Source organism: Lytechinus pictus, chromosome 3 (genome assembly GCF_037042905.1).
Source record: "Lytechinus pictus isolate F3 Inbred chromosome 3, Lp3.0, whole genome shotgun sequence".
NCBI lineage: Eukaryota > Metazoa > Echinodermata > Echinoidea > Temnopleuroida > Toxopneustidae > Lytechinus > Lytechinus pictus.
The window spans coordinates 76,956,351-76,975,571 of record NC_087247.1 but is presented as its reverse complement, the minus strand read 5'-3'; the positions used below and the strand labels follow the sequence as shown (position 1 = coordinate 76,975,571).

Genomic DNA, 19,221 nt, shown 5'->3' with positions numbered 1-19,221 from the left:
TGTTGTTTGCGTAATTTCCACCACAGTATTAAGGATTGGACGGAGTAACTGGCTGAGATTTGGAGGTAAGCGTTTAAAATCCATTTTTGTCTCACCTGCATAGCAGAGTGAGACTATAGGCGCCGCTTTTCCGACGGCGGCGGCGACGGCGACGGCGGCGGCGACGGCGGCGGCGGCGTCAACACCAAATCTTAACCTGAGGTTAAGTTTTTGAAATGACAGCATAACTTAGAAAGTATATGGACCTAGTTCATGAAACTTGGCCATAAGGTTAATCAAGTATTACTGAACATCCTGCCTGAGTTTCATGTCACATGACCAAGGTCAAAGGTCATTTAGGGTCAATGAACTTAGACCATGTTGGGGGAATCAACATCAAAATCTTAACCTAAGGTTAAGTTTTTGAAATGTCATCATAACTTAGAAAATATATGGACCTAGTTCATGAAACTTATACATAAGGTTAATCAAGTATCACTGAACATCCTGCATGAGTTTCACATCACATGACCAAGGTCAAAGGTCATTTAGGGTCAATGAACTTTGGCCGAATTGGGGGTATCTGTTGAATTACCATCATAACTTTGAAAGTTTATGGATCTGATTCATGAAACTTGGACATAATAGTAATCAAGTATTACTGAACATCCTGTGCAAGTTTCAGGTCACATGATCAAGGTCAAAGGTCATTTAGGGTCAATGAACTTTGGCCAAATTGGGGTATTTGTTGAATTACAGCCATAAATTTGAAAGTGTGTTGGTCTAGTTCATAAAACTTGGACATAATAGTAATCAAGTATCACTGAACATCCTGTGCGAGTTTCAGGTCACATGATCAAGGTCAAAGGTCATGTAAGGTCAAAGAACTTTGGCCACGTTGGGGGTATTTGTTGAATTGCCATCATATCTCTATAAGTGTATTGGTCTAGTTCATAAAACGTGGAAATAAGAGTAACCAAGTATCACTGAACATCTTGTGCGAGTTATAGTAGTTTTCAAAATCAGCACTGCTGCTATATTGAATCGCGTGATGCAGGTGAGACGGCCAGAGGCATTCCACTTGTTATAGATACGTTCGTGCTGATTTTTAAAATTAGATTACATTATCAGATTAAGATGACTAAATTGAGTATATTGTGAAGATTTAGGCGTGTTTCATATTCTCACATTCGTGTGATGAATGAAAACGTCAAAATTCATTATGATATGACATGCGTTGTGCGAGGTTAGTATACTAACCTCGCATGTTGTGTGAGTGGGCCGGGTGAGCGTTGCACAAGCAGATGACAGAGGCTCAGAGCAAAGTTTGTATTTTCCATGATCACAAACACAAAAAAGGCCGGGGACCAAAGCAGAATTCTTCCCAAAATGTCTTCAACAATGATATTTGCAGATGACAACATAAAATAAAACAATATTAAAGACATCAATCACGCAGAGTCGATCCGAATGATTTTCGGTCAACTAGCATTGGCAGTGCAGACTCAAACACACTTAGCCGCCCCGTACCGTACACACTCTCCCGAAGCGACAGGCGTGCTTGCCAGCCAGCAAACGAGTGCAACCAGCGGAGAGCACTGTAACTTGCCTGAGATAGTGTAGTTGGATCCAAAATGAGCTCCAAATTGATGGGAATAAATATAATACGTAATTTTCTCTCGATGGTCATTTGAATTGGTATTCAATGATGATATGACGATTGTAAGGAAAGATTGTGGAATATGAGTTATGACGATGTTCGAGAATTAATCCTGTTATGATAATCAATTTTTTTATTTTAGACACAAGAGCATGCGATCAAAATAAATACGAATGTCTCGGATCGAGCTCTGAATTCATATATACATTATTATTGGATGTTAAATAATTACGATTTAATAAGATTTTATGGCCATACTGAAAATATTGACGATGTCAGCAAAGTATGTTATGTTCATATGGAAGTATCAAAACTGTCTTTTTTATTTTTATTCCATCAAGACGTCTCCGAGAAAAGAAGCACAATGCGCATGCGCGTTTGATGACGTATGACATATTTTCCATTCATGAAATCAGATCCCAAAGTTGGGCACAAACTAGCTTCAAATTGATGGAAAAAGTATCAAACGCAATTTTCTCTGTTTTGTCATTTAAAATGTTATTAAATGGTGATATTACGATCTTGAAAGGAGTTTCTGCATGTTAACAATGTTTGAGAATCAATCCTGACGCGATAAAAAAATTTTTTAGACAAGTGCACTCACTCAGGCAAGTCGATCGTCATGTGATGTCCGTCATTGAAAATTGAAACGAAATACAAACATTTCACATCAAGCTCTATTGATGCATATTAATGATTATCATATACAAATTATTTTAAAATATTACGATTAAATAATATTCCATGGTCATGATATTAATATTGTTATATTTTATGTTGATCACATCAATTTTCCAGCAATTTTTTGGTTTGATTAAAGCACAGTACTACGCATGCACGATCGATGGCGATGACTTCCATTCATGAATTCATCGTGTATAAATTATTTCGGCACGAGCAGACGAGTAAGACTCGAACTATGATCTAAATCATCGAAATAAACTTCAAATTAATGGTGAATAGGCATCATAATTGCAAAATCAGTTTCATTTTGGGGGGAATATAAATCAAGTAAGTAGTAGTCAATTGGATATGTAACTGTTTATTTTGATGATTGTGTGAACCAAACGAATCGGCCGGCTGACCATTTTTTTTTTTTTGATGCACCGATATTGCAAAATCTGCACTGGCGCTCGATGACATCGATCAAACACCGATTTAAAAATCGATTCGACTCAGGCTTAATTGATACATTTAACAAGAGAGTGTTTATTCCTTTGAAATTACAACTGAGAATTAGTAGATTTCGACAATTGAAAACAATAAAATTTACCAAATATTCACTAGGCATGGCAGATTTAATAGCGTCTGGGCGTGAAAATGAATTTGGCCCGCTGTGCAAAGTTATAACCTTCCAACAACATCCAATATAAAGCATTAAAATGATGGCATTTGATTTTCATAAAACAATTTCATTTGCATTTGATTTTATTTTCAATTAAAATTAATCATGATTATTGTCCTCTAAATTATACATGTATCTCATCTTTGCTCTAATTCCAGAAATTATGTCGACACTTGTGTTACCACCAGAAGCAGATGATGTTGTTGGAAAAGTAACAAAGAATCCGCCAGCTCTTGTCATCTTTGGTCAGACCTACACAAGTAAAGCAACCCTTATCAATAAGATATTTAGGGAAGATCTCTTTCAAATTGTGGATGATTCTGATAATAAGAAGACATGGCGAGCTGCACATCTGAAATATGGTTCCCAGCGGAATACTAGGTTGACTCTGACCAACAGCTTTGAGCTGCTGAATGAAGAGTCAGGATCTCCTGTAATGAGAAATTCTTGGACAGGTATTCCTCGATTAGAGATGTTGGTGAAGGAGGAGCATCATAAAGATACATGTATGCTAAGTGCAACCACAGAGGCAACACTAAATCATCCCCTTCTACAATCCAAACTTCAAATTCTTGTTACTCCACACAACTGTCCTGGAATAACGATATCACAGGCTTATAATGTGTGCACTAATAATGTTCTCCCGGTGCTGTTGTACTGTTTTGACAAAGATGAGCTATCAGAGGACAACCTTCGTGATTTGCAGGAACTTCAGAATTGTGCAGGAACTCTTCCTATATTATTTGTGGACTGCAGAGAGCCCAGTGAACCAGTGGTGGCAAATAGGGAAAGGCGTCTTGTAGAAGATGCTCATGAAGACTTTGATGAGGATTCTGCATATGATACTGATGAGAGGATAGAGGTAGAACGGGAAAGACACTGTGGGCTAGGTGCAAGATTACGTCGTAGGTGTAGACCTACACCAAATCAGAGACCTAGTATAACAAATCAGCTGTTCAGGGCAGGGTTTATCAACATTCCTGAGGAGAATGGTAGAATACGTGGTGTGCTTGATGTGTTTACTATTGTCAACCAGGTGGAGGATCTCTTTAACTCTATAGCTATTGTGCAATTCATTCGTCGCTCCTTACAATATTACTTGATCAGATGCTGCACTGCGATGCATGATCTTCACCAGCACTGCATGAATCTGTTCATTACCACAGCTTTTGACATGCAGAGAGACATCCTTGTGACCCCAAAGCGAATAGAATATGCAAGGCAAAGAGAGAATGAGCTCTTTGATTCCCTGAAAGACCTTACAAACCAAAAGCAGGAGCAGCTTCGAAACTTGATTCAGAGTACAGTTGCAGACATGACAGAAGACTTACTTGAACAGGCTGGAAATTACAGATTTACAGGTGTGTACCATACATGTATGCGCATGTATTTGTCAAGATTTTTTTTAAATTAAATTTTACCTGTCATTGAGAAAGTGAATGGTGTTTTTTTAAAACTCTCTTTTGGTATTTTCCTTTATTTCTTTTTCAAGAAATTTTTTTCTACCCCCATTACGATTGTGACCTCTCTGATTTTCCGTCAAATGTTAGCAGTAGTCATAATTCACCATAAACTTCATTCAACCAATAATGAACTCTGTAAGGTTTCATGATCTTTAATACTTCCAAGCATGAGTACAAGGTCATGGCTCTCTGAAGGTCATTTTCTTCCCACAACAATAAACAGATGACTGATCCCCTCCTTTTTAGTAGATGGAGGATTACAACTAGTCAATATAATGCATCTACTGAGATAAGGAAAACCTATTAACTGTAAACAATTGGTTTCTTCTGTTTTGACTGCATGCAGTGAACTACATACATGTGTATTGTTTGCCTTGTGAACATGGTCAGCAATTAATAATAGCCTTGGTAATGGTAGGCTAGTTTATAATAGCTGTCAGATAAGAAGTGGACATGGCCATCTCAAGGTGAACTTCTTACAGTATGTATAGACCTATTTGCATGATCAAAGTTTTTCTTTCTTCATTCATGCATTCAGTGTTGACTGATTTACAGTGTACGCCAACTATGGTACAGGGTGTAGGCATGCAAAGTGTTTTGGGTTTGTATGGCTGCATACTCCATGTACCCTTGTCAGCCTTCCATTTTTTATCGTCTCCCAGGGGGGGGGGGGGGCGCTTCCATTGAGGACGAAATTGATACTTACTGTATGGAAGAAAAAAAAATTACAAGGCTCTCCACCATTACCTCTCCATTTCCCTGCATAGAAACGTAGCTTAGTCCCTGAGTTATACAAGGTCTTGACTCGTACATCCCACTTTCGCTTCTCGACTAGATCCATCTTGATGAGATCATCAAAAAAACAAAAAAACTGCATTCTTGAGCTTTACCCGGACGCTTTTTATCACTTGTATTTTATCGCGATAAGAGAGCATCTTGACGAGTATGTGACGTGGCCGATTATCGCGTTTTGCCCCATCGTGATGAGCCCTCTCGATGCGTGTAGCAGGGTGCTACATAACTTTTTTGAAGCACTTGCCCAGTCGGGCAAGTAAATTTTCAACTAGTTTGAAAATACTTGCCCGAATATAGATTTCACTTGCCCGAAAAAATCCTTCAAAACAAAGTTTTGTTGCTTCAAAACCTTGTAGTTGTATTTCTTTTTTTTAATGATTTTTATCTTGAACATCATGACAAAATATATGGTAAATATGCTCTTTAATTAATTTCCTAATCTCATATATTGCCCAGTCGGGCAAGTAAATTTTCAACTAGTTTGAAAATACTTGCCCGAATATAGATTTCACTTGCCCGAAAAAATCCTTCAAAACAAAGTTTTGTTGCTTCAAAACCTTGTAGTTGTATTTCTTTTTTTTAATGATTTTTATCTTGAACATCATGACAAAATATATGGTAAATATGCTCTTTAATTAATTTCCTAATCTCATATATTTTCCATATATTTTGGAGGGGACTAGGACACACAATAAAAAAGGGGAAAACACTGAAAATAACCAGAGAAAAAAAATAAGAGAGGGGGAGAGAATGAATGAAAAAAAAGTAAGAAGACAGAAAGGACAAAGAAATAAAGGAAGAAATAAAAAAAAGAAATAAATAAAGAAAGAGAGAGAATGGCTGCGGGGAAGACAAAGATGGAAAGAAAGAAAGAAAGGAAGAAAGAAGGGAAAAGAGGATGGAAAGAAAAAAAATTGAAAAAAAAATGAGAGGAAGAGAAAGGAAGGAAAGAAAGGAACGAATAAAAGGAAAAAAAGAAAGAAAAAAGGTAAACAGAAAGGAAGGACACGAGAGAAAGGAAAGAAGGAAGAAAGGAAGAAAGAAAAGGTATAAGGATAGATGGAAGGAAGGAAAAAAAGAAAAGATAGATACAACGAAAGACAGAAAGAAATGAAGGAAGGAATGAAGGAAAGAGATGAAGGAAGGCAGAAAGAAAAAATAAGGAAGAAAAGAAAGGATGGATGGAAAAAAAAGAAAGATCAAAAGAACCAAAGAAAAAAAAAAGGAAAATCAGAAAGAAAGAAGGAAAGAAAGAAAGGAAGAAAGAAAGAAGGAAGGAAAGAAAGAAATTAGAAAAAAAAAACTGAGGGGAAGAGAAAGGAAGGAAAGAAAGGAACAAATAAATAAAGAAAAAGAAAGAAAAAAGGTAAAAAGAAAGAAAGGAAGAAAGAAAAGGTAAAGGATTGATGGAAGGAAGGAAAAGAGAAAGAAAGAAAACGAGAGAAAGGAAAGAAGGAAGATAGGAAGAAAGAAAAGGTATAATGATAGATGGAAGGAAGGAAGAAAAAAAAAGATAGAATGAAAGACAGAAAGAAATGAAGGAAAGAGCTAGATGAATTAAGGAAGACAGAAAGAAAAAATAAGGAAGAAAAGAAAGGATGGATGGAAAAAAGAAAGATCAAAAGAACGAAAGACAGAAATAAAGGAAGGAAGGAGAAAGAAAGAATGAAAGACAAAAAGAAAGGAAGGAATGAAGGAAGGAAAGAAAGAATGAAAGGGATGAAGAAAGTAAAGAAGAAAAAAAGACAGGAAGAAAAGTTAAAGAATGGATGGAAGGAAGGAAGACAGTAAGAAAGAATGAAAGGAAGGGGAAAGTGAAGGAAGGATTAAAGAAATAGGTAAACAAAGGTTGGATGGAAGGAAGAAAGAAAAAAAGATAGAAAGAAAAGAATGACAAAAAGAAAGACAGCTATAGTATAGTAACAGAAAAAATGAACAAAAGAAGGAAGGAAATTTTAAGAAATAAAGAGAGATTCAAAAGAAGGAAAGATAGGCAGAAAGAAAGAAAATAGAGAGGAAGAAAGCTCAAACTATCCAGTCGTAAATAAAGAAGAAAATTTTATCAATTTCCTTGGCTAAAAAAACAGTTACGAAAGAAGCCACGTTTATCAACATACACACAAATGCATATGTGGGACTGTCAAACAATGTATTTCAGTGTGTGCGATACAGACGATCATTCGAAACCCGATCTTTTTTAAGCAAAACAGAAGTGAAAATTTCTCCTTTTACCGCTTACAAATGACAGAGCTACCACCAATTTTTAGGAAATATGGACACTACAAGAATTTTCATTGGTAAGAAATGTGAATTTGACAGTTCTGTGGGAGATTTCTTCCAGAGCAAACTTCGTTCGTGCAGCACCGTACTCCGTATAAACTTTACTACATGCATCGGCTGCGTGGACTAGGCGCTAGCTAGGCTAGGTATGCTAGACTGCCATTGATTCTGTGTGTGTGTGTACGTCTCTGAGCTGTGTGTTTATTGCAGAATATGGCGCAAATTTTGCAATTCGAAAGAAGAAATTAATTATATTGCTTTTTTTGTCTCTTTTTCTTTTCTATATTTTGATGGTGAAATATGGGGAATCTTTGTAAAATATAATTTCCTTAGGAGAATTTTGCTTGCCCGATTCGGGCAAGCAGTTTTTGTCTTTGCTTCAAAACACTTGCCCGACTCTAACTTTTACTTGCCCCGGGCAATCGGGCAAGCGCTTATGTCGCACCCTGCGTGTAGCTATGCCAAACTTATCCCGTAAGATCTCTTCGACGAGCAGACCTCCCAACATTTCTGCTTTTTTTATTTTTTTAGGATTTTCCGCTAATTGTCCATTATTTTCCGCAAAATAAGAATTTTGAGCAATGTACATGTACATGCCTTTATCGAAAGAGGGCAGTAGACATATTCATTCAACAGGTTACGATTGTATAGCACGTATGCACGCGCACGCTGTATGGCGAACACTGAACTATACCACTTCGTACCGTAGTGGTATAGTTCAGTGATGGCGAGTAATGAATTTCTAGCGTGTAGCAAGAGCGCCGCGCTGAACCAGCTTTGCAGCACGCTACGCTTTAGTATCTCATGTTGCATTGTAGGCCTACCGCTTCGAGATTGATCTATATCGGAGAGAACATGTAAGATTTTCAATTTTGAAACCGCATTTAGGGTAAGTAATTTTTGTAAGTAATTTTTGCTGGGGCTGCTACGCCTATGATGGTGACCTCGTCGCTCACAGCCACTTTCAATTCGTTATAGATCTAGACCCCAATGTCTAGAACTATTTGCGAATTGATTTTATTAGTATATTGCTGCAAACTATTTTTATGGTAGGCCTAATCAAAATTAATATCTGAATGATTTGAATACTAGATTGTCACTAGATCGACATTTTTGCTTTGATTTTGTAACAGAAAAAAAAAGAAATAAAGAAATTAATCTGAAATTCAAAACAGCCAGGTCAGGACTTGAGTTAGTCTAGATTCTAGACGTCGGTGTACTTGTTATTTCTCTCCCCTTGCTTTATTCTCCCCTGCGCGCCATCTCCAGTGATCGCGCTATCCCCTCTTTCACGCCCCTCACCAACGTCTAGATAGCTCTGCCAGGAGAAGGGTTCAAAAGTTCACCTATAATTATTCTGACGTAATGCCGAAACCAGCCCCTTCGCCGGCAATGCTCATAAATATTCATAAGTAGAGAGTTTGTGTGCGTGTGTGTAACTTTCGATTCACCAACAATGAGGCACCTTCAGCGATCCCAGGCCGCCAGGCCTAGCCGACCTGGCTTCGATTCGGTCATGCATTGGTATTTTGGAGCATGCTGCTTCGCCACTACTGGTTGGAAGCTTTGGCTATTCAATACCGGAACGGTACCGTACGCTGCCCAATCAATTCACCTCAAAAGCGCGATGCGCACGCTGCTTATTATGATTATCATTTTAAATTCGTCCCAAATTCCTTATTGTTTAGTATACTTCCATAATTAAGCACCCAAGAGGAGACCATTACATGAAAAAACGAAGTGTGGAAAAAATAAAATTAATCCCTTAATAAATCATCGTGAAATACTGCGTTTAAGTGTAAACTAACCCGGTAACTGTTTGAACTTCGATCAACTCCACCGCAACTGCACCAAATTGAGGTTTTTGTCAAACATTTTAAAAACTCATAAAAACAATGAAAATGTTATATTCTTATCTGATATGTCATCATGACAAATTCTCCAGAATGAATATTTGTTGTGTGAATGAATTAATGAGGGCATACCTTGAGATAGCAGCCTAGCTGCCCTAACTTCGCTCACCCTGATTGTGCATGATAATCATTGTTAAAGTATAGGGCCTATTAAACGGATTTGTCATAATTTTTCAAGTAGACTTTTCTTTAGAATCTGATTTTTTGTGTCATTTCCTCTATTTTGAGGGTGCTGAACATGAATCTGCTTGTTGCCAGTTCCATAAATATCTCCTTCCGCCGTTGCCATGGCAACGGATTAATATGTTTAAAAAGATAACATAATTGAGCCTATATGGCATATTCCCTTGTCAATTTAAATGGTCCAATCTATCATTCTTAAACATTCCAAATTCAATTTCTAGATATAGGCCTATCAAGTCATCAAAGTAATTGCAAAAGATCCATTGCCATGGTAACGGCTTATCTTGTCATAATTGTCATAATTTTTTCCGCAGAAAAATAAGTTGTCTTGATTGCTAGCTCTGCAGAGACAGGGCGCCGCTTTTTTCCGACGGCGCCCCGCGGGCGGCGTCGTAAACATTGAAATCTTAAAACAGGATAAGTTTGTGAAATGTAATCATAAGTTTGAAGTAGGCCTCTAGGTTTCTATAGCTATCATGAAACTTAGAAATAAGGGAGTCAGTGAAAATCCTATAGTGAGTTTCAGGTCATGCCACGGTCAAAGGTAATTTAAGGTCAGTGAACTTTGGCCTTGTACGTTGGGGGCATTTATTGAATAGCCATCATAAATCAACATTATGGTGGGAAAAGATGAGTGGTGGAAAATGACAATAAAAATGCCAAAATCTACATAGATTCGACCAACTCATTTGAATTAAATTTCGAACACAACAGAGTGTTCTGCATGGATAAGTTCATTTGAATGCATGGTAATGATATGTTGCCATGGTAACGCCTGATTACTCTACTAATTCAACTAGTGAATTTAATATGAGATGAAAATTAAGTGTAAACAATGTAGGAATGTCTGAATTTATTTCAGGTCATAATTCAGTATAGGCCTACCTCATAAGAAACATCGCTTCAATAAGAATAGTGGTAATATTTGCTTTTACAACTTTCTAAGAGATATTTCTCTTGATCAGCCTATATGCTCATGTGTAGCTAGGGCAGATTATAACTGCAATACATGAATAATAAATAAGTCTTAAAAGAGATCGAGTGTCATATGAATTCATGAACAAAATTCACGAGAGTATTAACATGGGCGGGGGTCGTGTCCCCCTACTCATAATAGTAGGGGGGGACAAAATATCAAATGTCCCCCTACTATTTTTTGTCTTTTATGATGGTAAGAAATACATTATTCAAAATCGAAATAAAACATGTATTTTAGGATGAGATGACCTTACTTTGGGATGATAACCTTTTTTATTGCTTGTCTAATTTATTTTCGTCGAAGTGACCTTGAATTTAAGGTGATAACCCCTTTTTTGCTTGTCAAATTTTCCAGCCCCTTGTCCCCCCCCCCCCCTACTTTTTGGGAGAGATTTCCGCCCCTGATTCCAAAAAAAACGAGACACTTTAAGCCCTTTTGGAAACAAGACATGAATAATAAAAACAAACGGGCAATGCGGGCGCGAAGCGCGAGCTGAATAGTTATTTGGTTTTAAATGAAGGGTATAGGTATTTGTCGGTCGCCCAACTCTCATTTTCGTCTTGTCTTGTCTTCTCCCTTTTATTTTTTTTCCTCTTAATCTTTTTTTTTTTTTCATTTTATCATTTTCCTATTCCTGCCTTTATACCCCTTCCGTTGTTGTCGAGTGTCATATGAATTCATGAACAAAATTCACGAGAGTATTAAAGGGGAATCCAACCCAAATAAAAACTTGTTTTTATAAGAAAAAGAAAATTCAGACAAGTTGATAGGTGAAAGTTTGAACAATATTGGACAAACAACAAGAAAGTTATGAATTTTTTAAAGTTGTAAATATTGGTAATCACTATACCCATGGAGACTTCAAATTGGCCGCATATGGGATGTCATAGTGATGTAAGGCAAGGACTACTCTTCCAAGTACTCCAATACATATTATGGCTAAAATGTCATTTTTCCCAAAAGTTTTATTTCAAATTATATTTTTCTTTCATGAGGACATTAAACAATATACTACCTGGGTTATATTTAGATTACTGCCCCAGGGGAATGGGTACTTAGCAGAAAACCACAAATCCTGATAATAAAGTACATGGCCTATGGGAAAGTTGTCCTTGCCCCTTGTCATAATTTACTTACCCAGTTGCCAATTTGTAATCTACATACTATTAGTGATCTCAATTTTAAAGCAGCTATAACTTTCTGTTTGTCCGATTTCTTTCAAACTTTCACCATTCTGTTAAATCTATTTTTCTCCTTCCCAACACAAAATTTTATGGCCAAGGCTGGATTCCCCTTTAACATGGGCAGGGGGGGGGGGGTGTCCCCCCTACTCAAAATAGTAGGGGGACATAATATCAAATGTCCCCCCTACTATTTTTGGTCTTTTATGATGGTAAGAAATACATTATTCAAAATCGAAATAAAACATGTATTTTAGGATGAGATGACCTTACTTTGGGATGATAACCTTTTTTTGCTTGTCAAATTTATTTTCGTCGAAGTGACCTTGAATTTAAGGTGATAACCCCTTTTTTGCTTGTCAAATTTTCCAGCCCCTTGTCCCCCCCCCCCCTACTTTTTGGGAGAGATTTCCGCCCCTGATTCCGAAAAAAACGAGACACTTTAAGCCCTTTTGGAAACAAGACATGAATAATAAAAACAAACGGGCAATGCGGGCGCGAAGCGCGAGCTGAATAGTTATTTTGTTTTAAATGAAGGGTATAGGTATTTGTCGGTCGCCCAACTCTCATTTTCGTCTTGTCTTCTCCCTTTTATTTTCTTTCCTCTTAATCATTTTTTTTTTCATTTTATCATTTTCCTATTCCTGCCTTTATACCCCTTCCGTTGTCTTTTTTGCGACGCGGCCATTTTTTCTTCTTTATTACATTTTCCTCTCTCACTTCTCCTCCGATTTCTTTTGCGAGTCTCTCCCGCTCTCCCTTTTAGCTGAGGGTGACGGCAAATAAAAGCCCCTCGGTCGTCAATGATTTATCATTATACAACCGCGTAGCCAGGATTTCATTTTGGAGGGGGCGGTATATGCACGCGAAGCGTGCAAACACTTACAGAGCGCGCGTAGCGCGCTCCCTAGGGGGTGGGTGCAGGGAGGGGGAGTTTCCCCCTCCCTCGCGAAGCGCAAAGCTTTTGGTGTTTCATAAATTAAAATGAAAAGGAGCCGTCTCTCTTGTCTCTAGTACCTATATCAGCTCCAATTCAGTTGACTATATTGTGATTTTGAACCTTGTTTTCATGAACCTTGTTTTCAAAAGTGATTGTGAACGCACAAAAAAGGAATACAATGGAGCCTAATAATAACACCGCGCTTCGGGAGTTGAAGCGTTTTATCAATTTTTTGCCATGAAAAGGGTCCCGAGAAAAAGGTATTCTCAATGATATATTCAATACTTCCCTTATAAAGATCAGATTTGATTACAAACAATTTAGCGACAGTGCATATCTTTAACTCGCAAAACAGAGGAGAAGAAGTGTATATGCCGGGAGGAAGATATTCCTCCCCGCGCAGAGCAATGAAACTCTGGAATTTCAAAGAGCGGACGTTTCATCAAATGCAGATATCTCTAATACCCCATCGGCTCTAATTCAATTGATTTTCTAAGATTATTGAATTTCATTACAAGGAAAATAGTGCGCAAAAAGTTGAAACTTCTGTGATTTATTGAAATTATATAAAAATGGATGCCTAATTTCTTTGACTTATCCTGAAGCGCTTCATTTTGAATTATAAAGAAACCTCAGTGTCATTCAAAATGAGGGCGCTAAACAGGACAGGAGATGAATGTGCAGGGAAATGACATGAAGTTTAATAGAATTTGATTAAAAAATATTGTACTTTTTCATTTAATACGATACGAATTTTATACCTTCCTCTTTTAAAATTAGGTACCTGTTTGCCCCCAAATTATGGTTGTTTAGTAATGAGCTGAAAAGCGGGAGAAGTTGACTTAATGGAGGTGACGGCAAAAATTGATATAAAGATTTTACCTGCCCGGAGCCGACCCGACCAGAAGTTGCGCGATCAATTTAAAAAAAAAGATAACTTCATATACTTCGGCCTATCCTTACTCTAATTCCATGCCCTAATGTATACATTTGAACTTTAACTCGCAAGAAACACATATAGCTGAGGTGGAAAAACAGGGTTGGGAAACAATGGAGAACTTCAGTATTGTCATTTGACCGCGCGCAGCGCGGAAGAAAAATTCATATATAAATTTAGAGCAAGAGTGAAGGAGTTTCTCTTTTGAGAAAAAAAATAAAGAATAAAAAAACACAAAGCTACCTTTCTTCCCTTTCCTCCCTTCCCTTTTCCTTTTCTCTCTTTTTTCCCTTCTTTTTTTTTTTCTTTTTGGGGACGTTTTGGGGGGGGCGACCGCCCCCACCGCCCCCCCCTGGCTACGCGCTGGAGCAGGCAGATAAGCTGACGTTTACAGAAATGTTGAAAGATGATCAAAAGAGTCTGTCACTGTTCACCAGAGGTATTTCGAGATTTAATTGTAGTCATTATCCCGGCCCAAAGTGTTTGGGAAAAAGTTTTACAAAAATTATCTTGCTCTATAACGAATCGTAGGGTCATCATACAATGCTAAAAAATGAGACTTCTATGTATATCAATTTCAACTTTTAGTATGAAAGACCACATACCGACGTACAAACAACTTGGAGACAGAGGGATAGTTTTGTTTTGTTCTGGGGTGAACCTCCTCCCCCGGTTTCGCGGCCCCTGCATGTCTTCTAGGGTATTATCGATCTTAATGCTGTTTTTTATGTGGCCTATTCATATAATAATAATAATAATATTAGGAGTGGGCTATAAATGGGTGATTTTTTGTTTTACTGTGACAACATTTTTTTTGTGTTCCTTTTACCTTATCTCAACATGAAATGCTAATATTTTTTGTCTCGGGTCCGAGAAAAAAGTGTGCCGGGCCAAAATCCAAAATGGCCGCCAAAACCCCCCAAAATCACATTTTGGGCCACAACTTTTTTATTTGATGGTCTTTTTCTCTGGTTTTGGTGTCTATTCATATGTTTCTGGGGGCAGGTAATTTGTTTTTCCTAAACTTAGTACTTTTAATTCATTATTTGTAGAGTTATAAGGTGATCTTACTTAAATTTACCAATTTTTAAAGCCATTTTTTCAGCCAAAAAGTAGTTTCATCGTTATGTGGTTCTTGAATATAGACGATACCAGTTGAACAGTAGCAGGCAGCCTTATATAGCTATATTGCTTTTATTCCTCTACTTTGGGTTTTACGGATATTTGCAAAATATATCTTATCAAATAAAAGAAAATGTCATTTATCCATAGGGGCTATACGGTATACAATGCACTGTACATACTACACTGCATATATCCATGCATTGACCACCATGACATATGAAAAGGACTGTATATAAACTATAGTGTCATAGAAATGAGCTCCTAATATTTAGAATTAGATTGTGAATTTGATTGCTTGTCAGCTGATGTATAATACATGACGAAACCAGTAACGTAAAATTGCACAAAAATATCACATATACATGTATATCATCTACGTACATCACATTTTAAACCATATCTTCTCCATTTGGAGGCTTTTTTTTTTACCTGGTTGTGGTGTCTAAACTGGCCTATATTTATGGGGTCCATTAACTATCATGGTAACGCTGATCAACAGCAAATCAGAATCAAGGATTCCATGCAAGTTACCATTAAGTTAAGTTAACATAATGGTAAATTTTTATGCAACGGGGACCAGAATAGCTACAGTGTAAATGCCATGATGTAGGGTTAATTACCTCTCTCCGCCCCCTGAATTAGCATAATATTTGACAAAATGCCCTCAATTTCTGAGACAAAACATATCTTCAATTTCTGAGGCATCTAATTCTAAACCTGAGAGCTCATTTCTATGACACTATAGTTTATACAGGCCTTGTTAGCTGTCATGGTGGCCATTGCATTTATGCAGTGCAGTATGTACAGTACATTGTATACATGTACTGTATAGGCCCAATGGAGAATTGACATTTTTTATTTAATAAGATATATATTTCACAAATATCCGTAAAACCCAAAGTAGAGGAATAAAAGCAATATAGCTATATGAAGCTGCTTTCTATTGTTGACCTCGTACCATCTAATATCCAAGAACCCCACGACGATAAAACCTACTTTTTGGCTGAAAAAAGACTATAAAAATTAGAAAATTTAGGTATAATTACCTTTTTAACTCTACAAATAATGGTTTAAAAGTACTAATCATAGGAAAAACAAATTGCCTGCCCCCAAAAACATATGAAGGGACACCAAAACCAGAGAAAAAGACCACCAAATAAAGAAGATGTGGCAAAAACTGTGATTTTGGGGGGTTTTGGCGGCCATTTTGGATTTTGGCCCGGCACACTTTTTTCTCGGACCCGAGACAAAAAATATTGTCATTTCATGTTGAGATACATTGCAAGGAATAAAAAAAAACTGTTGTCATATTGAAATTAAAAAAAAGGATTTTTGACCCATGTATAGCCCACTCCTAATAATATAGGGTATTTATATTGCGCACATATCCACCTTGTTAGGTGCTCAAGGCACTCCTATATTACCCGGCTAAGCTAGGCGTTCATATGTTGATGATTACCAATATTATTTACTCTGAGTATGAAATTTAGGGATAATTTAATTGGAATGAAACAAGGATTTTATACACGTCACCTCAAATAGATGTGTAATTAGGCCTATGTGATAACTTATGAGCCTAATGATACATATATTTCTTAATTTAAATTGTTTAATGCATGTTTTGCTGTACATTGTTAGATGTTTACTATGTCAACAGGACCATTTTGAAAAACAGTGTATATATTATCTGAACATGCTTATCCTGTATAAAGATTTTTAAATAAATAAATAAATAAATAAATAAATAAATATATTATAATACGTTATGCCCTTTATCTGTAGGCCTATCTGATTCATTTATTTCATTTATTTTTCCATTTCCAACAATAATTTACAATAAGTTTTGTTACATACATCTTGATATAATCAATAAAACAAAGAAACTTATTGTATGTAATATTTAAGATAACATGTCAGAAACGGAGGATTCATATCTATAAATCTAAATAAAATGAAGAATTTAAATAAAGATTTTCCCACTAATGGGCCTATATAGGCCTTTTGAACTCGGTCAGCAGTTTCCTGATTGATTTGAATAGATGAAACTTTGTCATGTTTTGTTTGAAAACGGAACAGGGTTTACATTGACCAATTTATTTTGAACAAAACGAATTTTCTTGAGTGCCTTTATTATTTCCCCCTCTCCTATCTACATTGAGGGGAGTTCGAATATGAACTTAAACCATCGAGGTGATTAAATATTTATTGTTGATTTTCAAGATGAGCTTTTTTTTAATATAAAAGTCAGTAATAGGGAATCCCCACAAAAATATTATCGGAGTTCAGGGTTCAAGGTTTATTCACATCAACATTTCACATTTTCAAAAAAATCAACAATTCAATACAAACAATAATATTATACAATACAAGTTTTCATAGACAAGCATAAATAAATATTGTCAAAATATGAAATGTATACATAATATAACAATAGAAAAAGTACTAGAATGTATTCTTGTAATTGGTTCTAAAATAATGACAAAGAAAGAAAATGAGATGTGGATATGAGGGAACTAAAAGTAGAAGCAAAGCTTGTTGGTTGAAGGCTCAAGAATATACAGTGAGAGTCCCATAAAACATCAATACAACAAGAAAAAGTAAGAGTAAACGAGAAAGTAAACAAAAAAGTGGGATACAGGAATACATACTTGTAAATAATGAGTCAAGACAGTGTAAAAGCAACAAATTTGAATTAGAACCTGAAGGAGAATGCAAATAATTATTTCTAGTAGTAAAAAAATAATAATGATGGAAATCAATAGTAAATGGCATCATGAAGGCAATGAGCGGGAGGCACTCAAGTTGGATAAGTGGCGGACATAATTCTAACACGTTCCGATAAATTGCAATAAACAGAAAATATGATTGAATAATGATTTTCAGATGATAATATGTCAAAGCGAGGGCGAAATCGAAAAAACAACGAACAAGCCAAATAAGCGAAATTCGTATAACCTCGATCCGAGACGTCAAAAATATTTTGATTAATTCAACTTTCGCTTTATTTCATTTTCGTGACCAATATAACCTTTGTACATTCATATAATAATAATAATAAATACTAGCTTCATCATTTAAAACATTATTATGCATAAAATGCAAATATGATTAGTTATCAGTTAAATAATAATTCAAACAGAATTTTAAAAAAGCTAACACTTTCAACCCTCCGTCAAAAATGACGTAATGTTCGTAAGTGATTGTCACATTCAACCGTCCAATGAGCGGAGATCAAGTTAGCTCGGAGGTGTGGTCAGTTTCCGGAGTTTTTGGGGGACGGTCGTAAAATTGACAGAGTTGAAAGGACTGTGATGAGGGTAGGAAATCGTGTGGCTGTTTTCATTTCGGGCGTAGAGGTCGAGGATTGTGTCATTGATCAACTGAAAAGTAGAACAGTCCTGGCAAAGGACTAGACTTGAGTTTGTTCAACTGGTTTTGAATTTTTTTTATTGCACTCTTTTCACCTTTTTTCAATTTGGTTTTGTTTACTAGTTTAAGGTAAGGATATACATGAGAAATCTGCTTGTATAACAAACGCATATATTTTATGCAAGTGTATGCACCAGATGGAACCATTTGGGGGCCAAAATTCCCTTACCGCTCTGATGCTATGCTCCCTTGTACAGTTGCAATTATTTTAGGATTTTTGTTGTTGAAATGTTGGGAGGACTGGACGAGGGACACGCAATCTTCCTGAGACAAATTATCAGCTTCCTTGATCCCCACAAGTCGAAAATTATTTCGGCGCGAAAATCTTTCTCCCTTGTTGATATCTCCTTCCAGATGTACAACCTTGTCGCGTAGGACATTGACTTCTCTCTCCAAGTTTCCTACCTTCATCTCAAGACTTACATTCTTCCTTTCCAAATCATCTTTTCTTTTGCTCCCAAACTCAATTACTTTTCCTAGTTCAGTTTCTACTCTCTGGATATTCTCGAGTAGGCTATCCATGGCATTTTGAATCATAGACTCAGAACGGGCGGTAGTCTGTCGAAAGTAATCATCCATAGTGGCTTTGGCTGCTTGTGGGATACCATCACCTGAATCGGGTCTATCAGCTGGCGCCGTGGCGCCTTCATTGTTGGGTGTGGTCGCTTCACCTGCCGATAGCATTTTAGCTTTCAAATCACTTACTTTTTCTGGAGATTTTCCTTGTTTTTGTCTCACCTGCATAGCAGAGTGAGACTATAGGCGCCGCTTTTCCGACGGCGGCGGCTGCGTCAACACCAAATCTTAACCGAAGGTTAAGTTTTTGAAATGACAGCATAACCTAGAAAGTATATGGACCTAGTTCATGAAACTTAGCCGTAAAGTTAATCAAGTGATACTGAACATCCTGCCTGAGTTTCATATCACATGACCAAGGTCAAAGGTCATTTAGAGTCAATGAACTTTATAGACCATGTTGGGGGAATCAACATCAAAATCTTTACCTAAGGTT

At 36.7% G+C, this 19,221-nt stretch overlaps 1 protein-coding gene across 1 annotated transcript; it reads left to right on the top strand.

The window, feature by feature from the left end:
- The first annotated feature begins 3,147 nt into the window (after window positions 1–3,147).
- On the top strand, window positions 3,148–18,277 carry LOC129258040 (dual serine/threonine and tyrosine protein kinase-like). The gene is made up of 2 exons (XM_054896494.1): window positions 3,148–4,345; window positions 18,273–18,277. Exons 1-2 carry the CDS (start codon window positions 3,148–3,150, stop codon window positions 18,275–18,277), a joined length of 1,203 nt encoding a protein of 400 aa, XP_054752469.1.
- Window positions 18,278–19,221: the final 944 nt, after the last annotated feature.

Excerpts from the sequence above, each read along its gene's own strand:
- LOC129258040 (XM_054896494.1), top strand. The coding sequence starts at position 3,148 with ATGTCGACACTTGTGTTACCACCAGAAGCAGATGATGTTGTTGGAAAA.